General features: G+C 44.5%; 1 protein-coding gene and 1 pseudogene across 1 annotated transcript in view; both read right to left on the reverse strand.

The window, feature by feature from the left end:
• Positions 1–18,870, reverse strand: part of Oca2 (OCA2 melanosomal transmembrane protein) — a 274,118-nt gene that overhangs the window by 171,482 nt on the left and 83,766 nt on the right. The window contains exons 11-15 of the mRNA XM_004872212.4: positions 15,226–15,291; positions 12,325–12,381; positions 9,940–10,064; positions 7,980–8,118; positions 307–439 (exon numbers count right to left, since the gene is read on the reverse strand). Of these exons, the coding sequence (XP_004872269.3) occupies positions 307–439; positions 7,980–8,118; positions 9,940–10,064; positions 12,325–12,381; positions 15,226–15,291 (520 nt within the window). The remainder of the gene's footprint in view (positions 1–306; positions 440–7,979; positions 8,119–9,939; positions 10,065–12,324; positions 12,382–15,225; positions 15,292–18,870) is intronic.
• LOC106008458 (TATA element modulatory factor pseudogene) lies at positions 3,937–7,808 on the reverse strand (annotated as a pseudogene).

The raw sequence follows: 18,870 nt of genomic DNA on the forward strand, positions 1-18,870 counted from the left end.
CTTTCCAACTACCAACTCAGAGGACAAGCAGTCCTCTGTGGCTCCGCCTGTCACCAATGCTCAGCTGGCACACTCCTGTTTTCCTAGCTGCAGAATGAAACCCGTGGTGCTGAAGGAATTTAACCGGGAGAGATTTTGCTCAGGAGAAGGAAGCCCACTGTGTAAAGCAGGACTGTGGTCACTGGTCCCAAGCATGCAGCATCTGCCTGGGATAGCACCTCCTGGCGTGTGTGGGAACCTCCCCTGGGGAGTGAAGCAGCGTGCCAGGAACAGGCCTGAGGCTGCAGGAGGGATGTGCATACTCACCAACAATCTCACTGGGCTCCTTGTTATAAAGCTTCTTGTTCCAGTAAAGGAGTCTGAGGAGTGGAAAGGAGACCAAGAGAACAAGACAAATCCCAACAAACATGTGTGCTGTGAATCTGGCAAAGTCCAGGCCCTGGGAAGAGAAAGGGAAATGAACAGCCGATGGGCCTTCTCCTCTGCACCACCGATAGCGGAGGGCTGAGGCCGGAACAGGCAAGAGGGCACGAAGGGGACCTGGGGGCCTTAGGTGGAGGACTCGGAGCCCTGCACTGAGTCCAGGGCAGGGCATGGAGCCCTCAGATGACTTCACAGCGCTTAAGGTTGGCTTCTTTCATGCCCCAGACCAATTCTTACATGAGTGGCAATCCCAAGCCATCTCAGGAGGAAACAAAACCAGGCCATCACATCACTCTGACCGAGGCTCGGCTTGGCCCTCCTGGGGTGGCGAGGTCCGTGGGCTGTCAGTGATAGAGTGCCCCGGGAGCAGGAGAGAAAACTTTAACAGGTATGCCGACATTGGGCTACTTAAAGCTAACCTGGGATTTGTAAATGTTTCACTAAAGTCTCTCCCTGATCCGAGGGACTGTCTTCCCTCTGCTGGGCACCATGAGGGTCGAGGCCACCAGAGCATCAGCACCTGCCACGCGGGCCCCAGGCAGCTGGCCTCCCATTCTTTGCCTCCCCTGCTGCCTACGGAGGCGTCTGCCACGATCACCATGAAGAGGTCTCTCCTACGGGGCAAACCCCCACTGTGGGAGTAAGTCAGCGTCTGCCTCAGTTGGCTTTGTTCTTTCATTCACTCTGCGCCCTTGTATCTCCAGCGAGAGTGATGAGTCCCTCGCCCGGCCCGAGACACAGTCACCTGCGAGGACTCAGAGAGCCCATGACCATGGTGCCACAAAGAGGGGCCACAGCGGCAGAGTGTGACCGCCACTGGGCCCAGGGCATGAAGGAGCACGGCGGCGAGCAGTGCGGTCACAGGATGGGAGCAGGAGAGCCACAGTGAGGCAGGGGCAGAGAGAGGCGAGCACACGGGTGGGCGCGACCTGGAAACCACCCTCCAAAGTCCTGGATCGGCAAGTGGTTTAAACTACGTTAACTGTTGTTTATTAAAATGTATTTGTCCCCTTGCTCTAGAAATGATCCAAAACCACTTACAGTAAGTCCCCAACCTACGAACTTTCAAGCTGTGAACTTTCACAGGCACAAATGAACCTCGCATTTGGGTTTTTTATGCTTTACATTGTACATTTGTGTCAAAGGTGTGTAAGACTCATTTTGTCCGACTTATGAACAAATCTGACTTAAAAATGTTCTCCTTGAGTGGAAGTCCTTTGTAAGTCAAGGACTTTCTGCATAACATCGCTAAAAGTAAAACACTACTAGAAGTTGTGCCAAAGTTTTGGGCTTGCCAATGAATGCTCATCTGAAATTCTCAATCTCATAATTATCCGCATAGCCAATAACAGGGAAAGATAAATATGAGACTCTTAGAATGCTTTGAACTGTCATACAAGAATTCACTACATTTCTAGCCAGATGTGATGTTGCCTGCCTGAAATCTCAGCACTCAGGAGACTGAGGCAGGAGGATCACCAGAAGTTCGAGTCCAGCCTGAGCTACATAGCAAGACCCTGTTGAAGGCAAGAGAGAAAGAAAGAAAGAAAGAAAGAAAGAAAGAAAGAAAGAAAGAAAGAAAGAAAGAAAGAAAGAAAGAAAGGAAGGGGAAGGAAGGGGGAGGGAGGAAGGGAGGAAGGAAGGGAGGGAAAGAAAGGGAGAGAGAGAAAGAGGGAAAGAAAGAAAGAGAATGCACTATTTTTCTGACAGTTTATATAATTCACTGAGTCCTTCAATGATATACAACTTTGTATTTATCTATAAAATTTATAACCCAGATATCTGTTTGTGAACGGTCTATGATACTTTCATGTGTTCATGAAATGTTTTAATTTCCTCTAAAATCACAAGCAAAAAAATGAACTTTTGGGCCAGAGAGTAAGGTTAAAAGTATAATATTAGCATCTGTCTTTTTACCAACTGGGTCATGAATATAACTGTTAATATTTCTTAGGGTAAGTGACCCATGAAGACAGAAGTATTTGTAACCTGAGTTTTGAGTCAGCCTGGAGTGTAATATCTATAAAGTTTTGCCCATTAGAAATGGCAGGCAATTGAAGGAAAAATGATGAGGGAATAAACAAAGAAGAAAAGGCCTCAGAAGGTCCTGGGAGTGCAGCCCCAGCAAAGTTACAGTGCTGAGCCAAAGGGCTTGGCTGCTATGAAGGTGTGCTGGGTGAATTTATCCAGGAAGAAAAATGCCGAGTGGAAAAATCCGAACTGTTAATTGTGAGAGACAACACAGGCCGATGCAACATATGGTGGGAGAGACTGTTTTCACGGAGCCTGGGCCTGGCCTCCTGCCTCATGCACCCCTGACTTCCAAGACACCTGTCCTTGATGTTCTCAGTAACAAAATCGACTAAGCATCACACCTCAACACGGGGCCCAGACGCAGCCCTGACTTCTCGCAAGGTGCTGCTTCCACTTTGGCCCTTCCGAGTCTTATTTTGGGCTCCATTCAGCTGTTGTCTTCTTAGTTTTCCACATTGTCTTCATCGGATGGATTAAGTGGTTCACCGTTCAAGCATGTGCAATAACCAATAAAGGACGTGCTGGGAAATCAGATGAGAACATTCCTGGCTTCATAAGCTGCAGGAATTTATGAGGATGTGGCTGAGGAACTCCTGGCCCACTGGTATCATTTTCTGGGAACTACACCTCTAGGCTAGCTCTGTGACAAGTCAAATGAGTCCATTAGATTGTAAGGGCAGTTCAAGCCAAAGTGGATTCCTAAATTCTTCTAAGTGAAAAACTCAAGAAATGCTTACACAGTTAAGCTGAATCTATTGAATGGTTTGATAAAATACAGAGTGTGATTTGAAAATAGAATCCAGTCTGGACCCTCAGTAATGGAAGGAAGGACACAGGTGGGGGGACAGACAGGAGAGGCAGGTGTGGCTCACACTGCCTGTGGGTGACCCAGCAATGCATGTTGCAGGTCCTGCTGCACCTGAACCTAAAAAGAGGCAAGAACCTGCTGCACACATTGGGGTGGGAGAGCCCAGCACGCAGGAAACACAACAAGCCCCAAGGTGCTGGCCTCCTATAGAGAACACCGGCCCAAGAGGGAAGGAAGGGAAACAAAGAACCCAAGGCCATAGATACTGAGAGGCACAGAGGTAGAATACTCACAAAGGACACTAAGCATCCAGGAAACAGAGCAAGAGCCACAGGGTGGCACTGTTCAAACTGCCGCCAACAGAGAATGGAGGAGAATGCTGTCGGAAACCAGCTCGAAGACTCGGTTCTCTGGGGTCATGGATTTGAGACACTTCGTTTCTAATGTAAGTGTTTAGGGGTACAAATTACTCATTAAATACGCCTGGGAGCAGAGATAAGTGGGCTATGACTCTCAAGCTGGAATCCACAATACTGGCTACTGCTTTCCTCCTCCAGTGACAGAGCTGAGTAGGTACTGCATGGGCCACACAGCCTGCCAGCTGTAACACGGACTTCATGGCCCTTTAGGAAATGTTTGCTGGCTCTTTTATTTTTTTTTTAATTCTATAAAAGAATTTATTGGAAGTCTGCATTGAGATATTATGTGTTTACATTCACTTTGACAGGAATTCAGTTTTTCGAAGTTAACTGAGCCCGTTTTAAAAGTTCATCTATTTGAGTCTTATACATATTTTTTACATCTTCAACATCAAATCGAAGTTCTTCTGCTTCTTCTGCTTTTTCTCCATACATGTGCAAAATAGTGTTGTATCTTGATGCAAATCTCTTAGCTGAATTCGAACTTTAGGTATCTCCTTCACTTTTTCTTCAAGTTCGTCATTTTGATTTGTTAATTTAACTAGCTCTTCAGCCATTATTGATTGAGCTTTTTCTACATTACCAATTTCCAGCTGTAAATGTGCAATTTCCCCTTCCCTTAGCTTTAGCTGAGACTGCAGGTTTTCAATAACACTTGACCCTGCTCCCATCCTTACAGCATCGTAAAGATTGCTGCCACTCGCTGATGCAGACATTGGTCCAAATGAATGATCATGAGACTCATCCTGAGACAGAAAAGATGTTTGTAGCTCTGCCATATCAACTCTACTTATTGAACTCGAGCGTGACAAGGTGGGAGTACTAGAAACAGAAAATGGCTTGCGTTCTTTTTCTTTTATTGCTTGAGTGAAAATGGCTTTCTTCCTCTCTTGCTCAACTTTCATTTTCTCCATTTCTAATTAACTACTCAACAATGTCTTTTCTTTCCTTGTCTCTTCAAGTGTTCTTACATATTCATCTTTTAGGTTTTCTAATTCAACCTGGTATGGATTATTTTCATCCTCCAGTTTTCTTAGCTTATTTTTCTCTGATTCTAGCTGGGCCTGAAGTCTACTGTTTTCCTGTCTCGAGAGAATTCTGTGATTCCATGGAAGACATCTGGATTTTGTTGGCAAGGAGTTCTTCTGTAGCTGCACGTTCTCTTTCAACTGCTGCTGCCAACAAGGTCTGGGACTCACCAAGCCTGTCAGAAAGATTCTTCTCCAACTTCTCCCACGATGATGTCCGGGACCCTAGGGTTGCTTGCAAATTTTCTATTTGTCTAAGTAATGGTCTTGTTGTTGATGAAACACTTTGACTCAGTTCTTGATTCCGATTCTCTCCTTCCTGGAGTCTCTGCTGAAGTTCACGGATCTCATGTCGCAGATAATCCTCTTTTCTGGCAGCTGCTTGTTCTGCACGTTGCAGTGCTAGTCTAAGGTCCCCTACTTGAATTGCTAATGTTTCTTGCTGCTGACGGGCTTCTTCTTGGGCTTTCTCTACTGCTGCAGAAAGTTCTTCTTTAGCTTTCATTTCACGACTCAGAGCTGGTTCCTGTGCCTCACTATCCTTTGCAGCATTGGCTTTGTGAAGATCAGTAAGTTCTTTGTGTGCACTATCCAGGTCAGCCTGAATACTTCGGTTCTTTTCTTCGAGTTCATCCATGTCTACCTGAAGTCGACCAAGATCTTTCTCTTGACGATGTACTACAGAATTTAGTTTTTTAGTATTTTCTCTATGTTGCTTCTCAACCTCTTCTTTGCCATCAAGGACCTGTTTTAAATGCTGTAACTCCTCTTCTAGCTCTTTAGCTTTTTTGTTGAGTTTTCTGATAATGTTTTCATTGTCTTTATCTTTAGTTCTCAGTTTCTTAATGATGTTAGAGTTATGTAACTGCTGCTTTGAAAGCTTTTCACCCTCTTCCATTAGTCCTTGAATCTGTTCATCTTTCTCTTTCAAAAGATCTGCAGTTTCACTATTATTTAATCTAATGGCAAGTTCTTCTTTTATAGTTTTGATTTCCTTTTTAGCAGCATCTCTCTCTTTGCAGGCTAGCTGAACTTTCTTTTCTGCTTCTGCAATTCTTTGGATAAACTCGTCTTTCAAGGAAGAAATGCTACTGCTTTCTTCTTTCACTCTGAACATTTCATCTTTTAGGTTATCATAAGCTTCTGAAAGTGCTTGTTCATTACTAAGAGATAATAACTGAGCCTCCCTTTTTTCCAGTCTCTCATTCAGAAGTTCAACTGTCTTGCAAACATCTTCCTTCTCACAAAGTGCTTCTGGCAGACTTTCAGCAGATTCACACTGCTCTGCCACCTTGTCCAAGACAGCATGTCCTTCATTCATAGGTGTAGAAGAAAGCAGGGTATCTGGCTGCTCACAGTTAACAGGAGTTGCACTTCGCCCACTTTCTTCCATTTCTGCTTCTTCAGCAGGTATACTTAATGTTTCATTTACTTCTTCTTCAGGTTTTCCTTCAATAGATTCAACTACTTTAGTCTTTGGGGTTGAAGGATTAACTATAATAGGCACTAAAGCATATCCCTTGCCTGGCAGTTCATGGTCTGAGCTGATTTCACTGACACTCTGGCTATCTAATGACTGTACACTAAATGAGTCTATTCTTTCAAAAGCATCAGATGAGCTGCAGTTCTCGTTTAGTTTCTGGAAATCATCTAAATGATTATGTCCAAGGCAAGCAGATGCAGAGAGAAGCTGGAAAGATATCTGCATCAGGTGAAGACTTGATTTTGCCTCTGTAGTCTCTTACCTTGAACTTGCTGGGCTCTCACTTATAACACTCTTGTGATCCAAAACTTCAATATCACTGGTGGCAGAAGCACCTGATGACAAGGCACTAACAGCAGGAGAAGAAGTATTGCTCTGTCTGTCTTCATGTTTTTGTTCCTTAGGTTCCAAAGCCACAACCTTGGTTTCTGCAGATACAGTTTCCGTAGTTGTCTTTACATTAGTTGTGCTTTCAGGTACTTTCAAATGTATAGCTGGCACCTTCCTTTCAGGTTGCTTATTAACAGTTTCTTCATCCTGACCTTCAGTTTTAGGTGATAGAGTATCTACTGGCAGACTTTGCTCTGATACACACAAAGAGTCCTTCACTTTTGTTTCAGTTGTTCCAGTAGTTTTTGACTGTACAGTATGTAAAGACTCATGTAAGGTGCTTTTCACTTCTTCTGGTCGTTGTGATTTAGCTGGAGGCTTTGATACCACTGGACTCTTCGGAATGGTCTGGACATCCATTGGAGAGAGAAAGGCACTGAAGAAGTTTTCGGATTCAACGACTACAGTCCTCCAAACTGGCTTTGTAATTGCCTTAGGAGAGGCTGTTGGTGGACTCTGAGGTTCGGTGTTTGATTTCAACCCGCAGGTTGAAGTATCCCATCCTCCATTGACAGGGGAACTTATTCCCACTCTCCTGGCTCTTGTTTTAAGGAATCCCTAAAATTTTTATATGTTCTGTTTTTCCTGTAATTCAGTTCAAATTTGCTATATTTGAATATATTTGCTATATTCTATATTCAAATTTGAATCTACTCCCCCAAAAGAAGATTTAGAAAATTCTAATGACCAAAGAATGATAAATAAAAATGACAGAGATCTAACTTTAACTCTTTAAAATGCACAAAGAGGGGCCGGGAATTTAGCTCAGTGGTTCTGCTGCCTGCCTCGCAAGCGCAAGGACCCAAGTTCAATCCCCTTTATTTTATTTTTAAAATAAAATAAAATACACAAAGAGTACATTTGCAATCTTTAAAATACAGACAATTAAGTACTTTGTTTTTATTTCACTGTATGAAAAACTACCTATGAATAATTATAAGGGCTTTCAAAGAATTTGAGACCTTCATTATCTGATTCTTGCAACAGTTTAAATTCTTCATCATTAAATTCCTCTACCCGAATTGAGAAGGAAATCCCCTAGCTCCAGTAAAAGAGGACAGGTCATTTTGTTCTTAATATTACAAGAAACTTCCATTCCTGTTGATATAATTAATATAATGACCAAACAGATCACGTTATCCAGTCATTTCTTTTAAAAGTTACCAGCCTGAGAATGGCATCAATGCACCAACAGAGATGGAGAACTCATCACCCCGGCCCATGCCTGCGGTGGGCATGATGAGCAAACCAAACGGTGCTCCCCATGGGAGCTGAGAGACAGGATGTCTAAGGCAGGGTGCTGAAGGTTGCTAGCACACTGTCAGAGTGGTCAGCAGGCAAGTTGGGCCAAGGGCTAAGGAACTGAGCTCCAGACCCTCATCTACTGCACGTACCATCTTCCTCAGCTCCTGGTTGGAAACGATAATGACATTTGGTGGGTCCCCAATGGCAGTGGCAGCTCCTCCAATGTTTGTGAAGATCACTTCCGCAATCAGGACTTGTCTTGGATCAAGGTTGAGCACCTCACATAATCTATCACGAATGGAGGAAAGTGAAAACACTATTCACACACACACACACACACACACACACACACACGTGAGAAGGGCCATGCTTGGGGCTGAGCAATGCAGCGACACCCGCCAGCTACAGCTGACTCTGAGAATCCCACTTCTTCCAAAATCCAACCCACCGCCCTTGAAACATAGGTGTGGTGACACACGCCTCCAGCCCTGCCCTACATGTGTGAGGGAATGCCATCCCCTCCAGGCCCCTGGTGGAGGCCAGGGCCTGGCACAGGCAAATGGGACTTGGCCACCTGACCCCTCCAAGTCAGGGGAGGGGCAGAGGAGAAGTCGCTGGTGCACACACCAAGCCTGCTCACTTGTCCTTGACCTGCCCTCTGCGCTCTCCCAGGCCCCTCCCTTTAACCACCAAGTATTGACTTCCTCCTTTGAGAAGGAGCAGGGGCTGCAGCTGTGGCTTTGCCTGCAGCAGACCAGTCCCTGCAAGGGGGCCCAGCAGCATCACTCAGCCAGGGAGGCTGCATACACAGAGAGAGACTCTCCAAAGAGCACAGTCCTGTGCGGAGAAATAGATGCACCTTGAGACCATAATGTGAAGTGAAATAAATCAGACACACAAGTGTAAATATCACATGGTTCTCTTATACGAGAAACCCCAAGTGTAAATAAATTATAGAGCAAAATAAAAGGCAGATGATGGGAAACAGGGAGATAAACCTTTTGTAAACGAGAAGGGGACCCAGGGATGGAGGGAGGAGAGAAGGAAGAGAGGGGAAGGGACAGTAAACAGAACTAGGATGTGTTGTGTCCACACACCAACTCCCCATGAGGAGTGTAAACATGCACTGCAAACATACCCTAATAAAAATTAAAATATTTATGTATCACATCCCAAATCCTGCACACCTGTTCTTCATCCCCTGCTCTGCTTCTCGAACCCATGCCCTGAGCTTTCTCCTCTGTCATGCCCTCTGCTGTGCCGCCCTGCTTTAGAGCCAGGAACTAGGGACTGAAACCTCTACAAACTATGAGCTAAAAAAACCTTTCCTCCTTAGAGCGAGGGTGTCGGGTTTTGTGTCTCAGCGGTGAGAGAGCAACTAAGACACCGCCCCTCCTCCACCACACCTGGGCAGGAGGTCTAGTCCTTCGGTGAAGCCCTGCTGCAGCCCATGGCCTCCTCACTGCTGCCTGCCTCAGCTCAGAACAGGGCCAGCCACCAGCCTCCCCTCCATCGAGGCAAGGGCAGACAGGCCCAACAGACCTGGGACACTGGGGAAAAGCAGAGCCTGGCCGCCTGGAGCAGGGTGTCTCCACTAATGCGCAAAAGACCTCAGGCAGTGCTGCACGCAGTGTGGGAATCTCCCAGCATCTGTATGGAGCACTCAGCAATGCCCGACAGCGGAGACTGCATCCGATCCACACAGGCCTTGCTGCCGAGCACTAAGGACTGGTGCCACTCTGTCCAAAGACAGGAGATTGATTGGTGACTACAAAGTCCTGAAGAGTATGGTGGTATAAACAGTGACTCTTACACCACCAGCACTTGAGTCTATGTGTGCGCGTGTGCGTGCATGAGTGTGTGTGTGTGTGTGTGCGTGTGTGCGCATGTCACTGGGCATGGGATCCAGGGAGCACTGAGATACATTCTAACCCTTTTCTTAAAGTTTGAGACAAGTTCTTGCTCAAAGAAGCCAGTGCCGCTGGTCTGAATGCAGTGAAGGCTGGGCTCTGTCCGCCGCCCCTGGTGCCTTTGAGGAGAGAACCTTGAGCCAGGTTACAGCACACACCTGCCCCGAGCCGGCGGGGACACTCACAGGTGTCTGCATACCTTATTGTTACAGGAGTGAAGAGGAGCATCGTGGTGACGTTGTCCAAGAAGGCGGAAAGGACAGCAGCGATGAGACACAGCATGATGATCATGGCCCATACCCGCCCCCGGGAGAGTCGGTACGCCTGGTGCACACACGGGGAAAGAACAAGCCAGAATCAGCGTCTCTAGAGGACATTCTGTTCTTCACTGTGGCTCCACAGAAGAGGGACCTAACTAAACACTGTGGGGGGGGTTAAAGCTGAGACCCTCCGGAGTCCTACACCGGCTAAGATGAAGTGCCTAGAGATCTAAGTCCACCTGGGCTGTGTTTTCTCTTCTCTCTTCCGGATTCTCTGTCTTCACAGTGTCCAGAAATGATTACATTTGTTACAAAGTGTGAACCGTCAGTCTCTTTCCAGTCACCTGGAATTTGATTAACAGCCTGGGCTGCAACATTTGGGATCGAAGTGACTTTGGCATCTGCTCATCTCTGGGGACCCAAGGGATATTTTTAGTGTCACAGATTGGGAGAAAGAAGCCAGGTATGTATCTGTAATGTACAAGATGGCACACAAAGTGACAAAAATTACAGCATGGGTCTCTTATTTGGAGTTTGCAAAGAACTCTGTTGAATACTTTACTTTTAAAAGAAGATTTCCATTCCAAAAACAATACCGAAGTCAGCACCAGCCTTGGCATTAGCAGGCCATGGCAGGCTCCCCTCTTACCAGCCAGGCCCAATGAAGCCAGTACACACCCTGGAGCCAGACCCTGCTGGCAGAACACACCAAGGCTCCAGTTAAAATCGCAATTTAAAACCAAAATGAGACATCATTTCACATGGGTTAGAATGGCTTCATCAAAAAGATGAAACATAACAAGTGTTGGAGAGTTTGCTGAGAAAAGAGAACTCTTACACAGTTGATGGGAATGTAAATTAGTACAACCATTACGGGAAACAGTATGGAGGTTCCTCAGAAACTGAAAATGGAACTACCACATGACCCGCCACCGGGCATCTATCCACAGGAGTCAAAGTCTCTGCACTGAGGGGACACTTGCACTCCCATTCACAGGGAAGGACTATTCATGACAGCCATGCTATGGAATCAACCTACATGTCCATCAGCAGAGAATGAATGAAGACAATGTGGTACATATACACCATGTAATACTGTTCATCCACAGAAAGGGAACAGGGACGCTAGCCAGGTGTAGTGTGCATGTCCATCGTCACAGCACTGAGGGAGGCTGAAGAAGGAAGATCACAAATTCCAGTCCCACCAGGCAACTCCTTATGTCAGAAGGAAAAAGGAAAAGAGATGGGAATGTACTTCAGTGGCACAGCACCCCTGGGTCCAATCTCCGGCACCGCAGAAGGTGGGGAGGGGTTCCTGTCATTTTCAACAACATAGATGGACCTGGAATGCATTATGTCAAGTGAAATGAGCCAGGCACAGAAAAACAAATACCGGATACTCTCACTTAGAAGTGGAATTTTACAAAGTTGATCTCGCACAAGTGGAGAACAGAGGTGGTTACCAGAGGATGAAGACTGGTAGGCAGGGAATGGGAAGATGTTGGTTCAAGAGTACAAAGATGCAGATAGATGAAAGGAATAGATTTTGAAAGTATTGCACAAATACAGTGACTATACTTAATAACATGTAGTATATATTTCAAAATAACTAACAGTAAATTTTAAATGTCTCACCATGAAAAAGTGTAGGTGATCAAAATGATGGAAATAGTAATTAGCCACATTGAAATAATACCTTGAATACACTGATTAATACCTTGAAACTTCCACTGTACCCTTTAAATGTGTATGATTGTGACCGCCAATCAGAAACAATTCTCAGAACGGAGTGGAGCTCAGTGGTAGAGCACATGCTGAGCATGCATGAGGCCCTAAGTTCAATCCTCAACACCAAAATGTAAACTAATAGATAAGATCCTTAAGGGATCTATAAAACTAACATTTTCCCCCTCTTTTAAAAATGGTGAATGTATAATGTTTGCATTACACCTTGAGAAAGTAATCATCACTGAAATTCTTTACCAAAAAGCTAAGTAATCAGAAGCCAATGGCCTGACATATTCAGAGATCATAATATACAAAATGATGCTCAATGTGTGGCTCTCACCAGCCAGCTGGAAGGATACGCAGTCATTCTGCCTCAGTACTCCTTCCTTGCTCTCCATCTTCGTTCATTTATGGAGAAACTGGAAGTGTTGCTCAGAGCCATGCTTAGCATAGCAACTACACACAGCCTTGTGAAAGCAATTTTGAAAAAGGTGGAATTTTAAAGTATTTGATTTAATTAAATGATACTTTAATTTATAAAATGATGAATGTATCAATTAATTAGCACACAACTATTAAATGCACATCACACCTACCTTTACAGCACAATAATCAAAAAATCCAGTTTCTGAAAATATGGCTACTAATATCATCTAGAGGGGAAGAGAAAAAGGAGACAGAAGGTTATCTCAGCAGAGTATTGTACGGAAACGTCAGAGCTACAGACCTGGCCTCTGAAAGCTACACAATCAAGCTCCTGGATGTCTTGCTGAAAGATAAGTTTCTTAATTATCTTTGTCCACTTCCTTGGTTCTTGAGTGGAGCCTCTTGCAAGCTGCTTATATTTTTGTCCAGGGACTTGTCTCTAAGGTATATTATCATCTCATTTAATCCTCACAATAAACATCATATGTTATTATTACTCTCTGTGTTTCCATTATTACCCCTTGTTTTATAGACTAGGAAAGTGAGGGTCCAAGAGGCAGGTGATTTGCTCAGCAGCAAAGCTGGCATCGAGGAGGAAGCGGGCCAACAGGAGGCTTCCTGCACCTGACCATCTACATGAGCAACACTGACACATTTCAAGATTTTACAACTGGGTTAGATTTTGGTTCCTAAAGTAATTGAACTAATTTTTTGCTGCCCATTTGATCAAGATATGCAAGTAGGGTGACCGCACTGAAGTGAGTACCCTCCCAAATCGGTATGACCCAGAACTTGTGGATCTACTGATGAGAATAACTTGCTGTAAACAACTGTCTACACTACTAATAAAAAGTAAACACCCAGTTATCCTGAATTTAAGCAACGACCAGCCTAAACTTGCTGAAAGATTTTCTACTCATCCGAGGTAAAATACATCATTCATTTAATTTTTTTTTCAGCTTATCATGTCTGCTCTGCCTCCCTTCCTCCATGCAGACGGTGAAACCCTGCACTTCTCAGGGGCAACACAGACACGGGTTCCACCGTGAAGCCTGAGCTCAGAGCTCCATTCTCCCTCCTGTGCTCCACCCACCCCACCACATGCTGAACCTAAGGAGAAGATGCAGGTTCAAGCACTGGTTTTGCCACTTAGGAGTAACTTGGCCTTGAGACAAAAAATTTCTTAATCCTTCTGAACTTCAGTTTTTTTATGTCACCTCTGAATGTTTTGTACCTTGCTAGGTAGTTGCAAACATTCAATGGTGTAAATTAAATTAACGTATTCCAAAATAGCAGGCCCAACATTGTCTTTCTAATAAACTATACCAGAAAAAAAGGTATCTTATCTAGCACAGCCTTACTATTCATCCTAACCTGAAAGGCTGCTGTGGGGCTGTTTGCAGAATGTGTGCTTCACACACCAAGGAATAGCCACACGGGTGTGCATGAGCACACAAACATGTGTGGAGGCCTTTGTGTCCTTGTGTTGTGAGGGGAGCTGTTCCCACACAGGCTGACAGATCTCCCAGGAGAGACCAGGACCCAGGGGTTGGGGCCAATGACCCCATGGCTGGTTGACTAACTGAAAACAGGGTAAAAAAGGAAGAGAACTGGTTATATATATATATATATATATATGCATCCCTATCATTCTAGAATTATAGAACCTGCAAGTGGTTGGTGAACCAATTTCAATTAAGCAAAAAGTACTTTAGGCCATTTCTATGGGCTGAATTGTCACCCACTCAAATTCACATGTTGGTGTCTTAGCCCACAATGCTGACATTGTATGTACACTTGGAGGTAGGGCTTTAAGGGGGTAATTAGGTTAAAATGAGATTATTGGGGAAGACAACTAGTGACCTAAAGCAGTATGACCAGTGTCCTTCTAGGGTAAGAAGAGAAGGACACAGACACGTTTGGAGGGAAGGCCCAGAGGACACGGGGAGGAGACAGCCGTCTACAAGCCGAGGAGAGAAGCCTGGGAGGAGTCCAACTCCATCCACACCTTGATCTCAGGCTTCCAGGCTCCTGGACCTCCTGAATGGTGGGAAGTCAGTGTTGCTTGTCACAGTCACCGTCTGTGGCACCTTATTATGGCAGCTCTAGCAAACTAACACATCACTTATTTAAAATTTTTAAATCTTCCTTTCTTCCATCCAGATGCCCAAATCCTATATGCTTCTCAGTACTCAACAGAAACATTAGTTCTTCGAGGAAGTCTCAGATCAGAGTGTTGTTCTGCCTCCCCTTCCACAGGAGGTGGCAGCACCACTTGGAGTCACACGGAAGCACAGAGTAGTAGGATTCTCCATGTATCTTTCAACCCCAGGAGGGATCAAATGCTAGCAAGGGTAATAAGGACATGCAGTGACCTGCTTTATGTACAGTGAGTTTCAGGCCTAAGGAGACAAACTCTCTTTCAGATCCCCTGGACTATTCTGGAGTCTGTTGAAGAATGCATGAGCCATTCCCACTATTGTCTGGCCCTTGCCAAATTCCACTTGTTCTAGCTTAATTAGTTTATGATGAATGTTCTACACAAATCCACTTCTGCATTTAAGTTTGATTCATACAAATTGACTTGGTCACATTCCTCACAGTACATAACAGAATGGCCACTTGACAATATGATAAATTAGCAAACATAAAAACTGTCAGAGACAATTTATTCCTTTATATAATTAAAAGTACTTTTCCAATCACTGAAACTAATATACAGTCCTCTTATTTGGGGATATGCCATTTTTTATTTTAAGAGTAGTAACTTTTTAAAAATGCTAACTTTTCTAAATGGCAATCTCATTTCATTGTTCCACAGATTTTCAACTGAAACTCTCCAGCTAACTAATCAAAGCACCAGTCATTCAATTCTCTTCTAAAGAAATTAGCTGGGAAAAAAAAAGAAATTAGCTGGACTTGCACTATCATTTCTCAATCAAGCTCTAACTGTCAAGAGACATAGCATCTTTAATATAATGATAGGATTATGAGCAGCGGCAGCAAAAGAGAAGGACCCAGGTTTAATCAGCAAGCTTAGGGCCATGTCCCACTGGGAGGGCTATAATTACCATGCCAAACAGCAGGGTCAGGGTCTCAAAATCAATCCACTCCACCACCTGGGTCAGGCTGGGTCTCTGAAATCAAAGCACAAATTTGCTAATTAATCCTGTGACCACCTTCCTGCGGATAATCTTGAAAATGTGCTGCCCTTTACTATAAATGCATTCGTTGGACCAAAGTTGAAAACACACCAGCTGCATGCTTTTGAAATTGGATTATATCATTGCTGAAAACATTTATGACCTGCTGCATCTGTACTATCAAACCTATGTAGTAACATAATTTTAAGAACCATAACCTTACCTCTGGAAACTTTTTAGGAAGAACTATTGCCCAAATTATAGGATTGGCCCTTAAGGATAAGGCTACAGTTTGGAACAAAGCCCCAGAGGCTTGTTCCCCAGATCCTGGTGCTACCGGGAAGTGGTGGAAGTTTAGGAGGCCACGTGGCAGGAGGTTAGGCCATGTGGGACATGAGCCAAAAGGGGGCTGTCTCTTCCAGATTCCAGTCTCTTCCCTCACTCTCTTTGCTTCCCAACCACCACTAGCTAGGCAGCTCCTCTGCCACACACTCCCGCCAAAAGGTACTGCTCACCACAAGCCCAAAAGCAAGGGGGCCAACCAACTATGAACTGAAACCTTGAAAACTGTGAGCCAAGATAAACATTTCTTTTTAAATTGATTATCTCAGATATTTTGTTGTATCAACACAAAGTTGACTAACACAGTTATATTTCTAGCAGAATCCACATATGCCTTTCTCCTTGTAATGGCGTGAGGCCACGTGACAAGCACTTGAATAGTCTTCTGTCCTACTCCCATGTATCCCAACTCTTATGGTCAACAACAGTGGCAAACCTTTAAGAGCTTTCAATGATACAGCTTTCTGTGGCACATATACCATAGGTTCAACACCACTGGTCTAAAATGCCCCCCAAAATCCTCATGGGTGTGAAAGGTAACTGGATCAGGGAGTGCTATACTCATCAGTGCATGGGTTCATAGCAAACATGATGTTAGCAGGTGGTGCCTGGTTGGAGGTGGGTCACTGGCACGTGACCCAGAAGGGTGTATTCTTGTCCCTGGCTCTTCCCTTTTCTCTCTGGTTCCTGGCTGCCATGGCTTGAACAACTTTCCTTTGCCATACTCTTCCACCATGCCAGGGCTGCCTTGGAGCCAGCCTACCACAGACTGAAACTGTGAGCCAAAATAAACTTCTTCTCCTTTAATTTGCAAGTGTTGAGTATTTTGTCCCAGTGACAGATTTTGGTACAGGGGAAGTGGGATTGTTGTTGTGTCTGTACCTGACCATGTGGTTGAGAAGCCTTTGGAATTTGTTTGCAGGTATTTAGAAAGGTTTAGAAAAGCAGAGAGGCTAGAGAATCCTTAGAATGTCATGAACAGTGGTTGATGTGCAGTACTGTGCAGAGTTTAGAGGACCAGAGTACTGATAGAAATGTAGACAGTAAAGGCCAGGCTCAGGAGGTGTCAGTTGAGAGCAAAGACTCCATTAGGAACAGGACTAAAGGACATGTGTGTAATGCCCTGGAATGAAATTTGGCTACATTTTGCCAAAATCATGAGACTTTGTAGGAGACTGAGTTTAAGGGTGGCAAACTAATCAGGCAGAGGAAATTCTGTTGACTTCTTTTAGCCAGATCCACTGTGAAAATCAGCAGTGAAAAGCCCATTTGAAAAGTTTTCAGTTTCACCAGAAAGGAAGCTCCTGGAAAGTTAAGGCAAAAGAGAGCATAGCTGCTGAAAAGATTAGCATTAAAAGAAGCCAAGGACTTTGCATCAGGAAAAAGGAAAGATGGCTTGAAGGTATTTTAGGAATAATCAAGACCCTGCCCTTTACAGGCTCAAGGGTGCAAAGCTATACAGCTTTTATTTGAGAAGAGATCCTCAGGGTGCTCTGCTCATTCAGGGCCACAGAGGGAAATACTTCCTGCAAGGTCACCCATCCAGGCACTCAGTGGCTATTGCAACCATGATCTCAGGGAGCCTGCCCATCTACTACTGCTTGAGCTGGTGGCAGATCTTGGCATCATCCATGTGGTGCTGGCTTTTCAGGTATGCAGGAGGCAAGAGTTACAAGGTCAGGGAGGCTTCTACCCAAATTTCAAAGGAAGGCCTGGAGGCCAGGCAAGAATTCCTAGAGAGGTCACGTGTGAAGCTGTGAGAGTGAAACCAAAAGTGTAGTAGAGATCCCAGGAAGTTGGATAAGCCAGGAATGTGGATTGCCATCAATCCACAGTGAGTGGAGCTATTCCAAAAGGGGGCCCATGAGGGTTGCAGCTGGCAATCTCAAATGAATGGGGCCACCCAAGCCCATTGGTGCTCATATCTCATCACACACACACACACACACACACACACACACACACACACACACTAGATGAACAGGATTTAATGCTTACTCTGCTGGGTTTCAGTTTTGCTTTGGTTCCACTTCTTTCCATTCCCCCTTTTATCTCTTTTGGAATGGGAATGCTTACCCTGTGCCATTGTATGTGGGAAGTATTTAATTTTCTTTTTTATCTTTATAGGGGCTCACAGCAAAGAGTTTGCCTTGAGTCTCAGAGGAGACTTCAGACTTTGACTTTTTAGCAACTAAAACTATTAAGATTTTGGTGACTCTTATAAATGGACCAAATGCATTTTGCACATGAGAGGGACATGAGACTTTTGGGGATTGGGTTGGAGTATTATAGTTTAGATCTAGAATGTTCTCCCAGACACTCAGGTGTGTTAAAGGTAAATGGATCATGGAGGTGCTAGCCATCGATGGATTAACTTACTGATGAGTTCATAGCTGAATATCATGTTAGGAGGTGGGTCCTGGTTGGAGGTGGGTCACTAGGGTATAACCTGGAAGGGTGTGTTCTTGTCTCCAGCTCCTCCCTTTTCCCTCTGCTTCCTAGTTGCCATGGGTTAAATAGCTTTCCTCCTTCATACCCTTCTACTAAGCCAGATCTGCCTTGGAGCCAGTCAACCATGAAAAAAAAAAAGCATGAGCCAAAATAAACCTTTCTTCCTTTAAATTACAGGTATTTTGTCCCAGAAACAGGGGTCATAAGGGAGCAGAGAGTGAGAAGTGAAGAAACTTCCAGGACCTGGATTTTGAAAAAGGGCATCCCAGCAGGCAGTCCAGGGCTTTCTACAGAGTGTAACTGCCATGTTCCATATCAGTGACTCTCAAAACAAAACAGATTACTATACTCTACTCCTTGATCATGAATAAAAACAACTATAGCTTTATGCCTAAGTTTATCTTTAGGATTAACGTTTGTTTTTTTTATACCAACAGTGGCTAAGAATAAGCTCAAGTTATTAATTTCAGGCAAGGCCTACATTCAAAATTTAAATTAAAAAATCATAACTAACTCAACTTGCCTCCCCAAATAGGTCTTTTAAACTAGTTATAATTCTTGGGTTGGATGAATAGCCTCTGGTAGCAACTTTTAGAACAATCCATCAAATCCCATAGCATTGTTTTCCAATCCAAACCTGTATGTTGTCACATGTGGAAGGGCTCTCAGTTCAGTTCCAGCATTACCTCTCAAGTCTGGCCCCTGTTTCCAGGGGATACTTGGCTTCTCTTATTTCTCTGTATGTATTCCCCATGTCTCTGCCAGATGGGCCACACTCAG

This window comes from Heterocephalus glaber, unplaced genomic scaffold, assembly GCF_053883595.1.
Source record: "Heterocephalus glaber isolate CG9 unplaced genomic scaffold, H.glaber_assembly_v1.0 deba00001111, whole genome shotgun sequence".
Taxonomy (NCBI): domain Eukaryota; kingdom Metazoa; phylum Chordata; class Mammalia; order Rodentia; family Bathyergidae; genus Heterocephalus; species Heterocephalus glaber.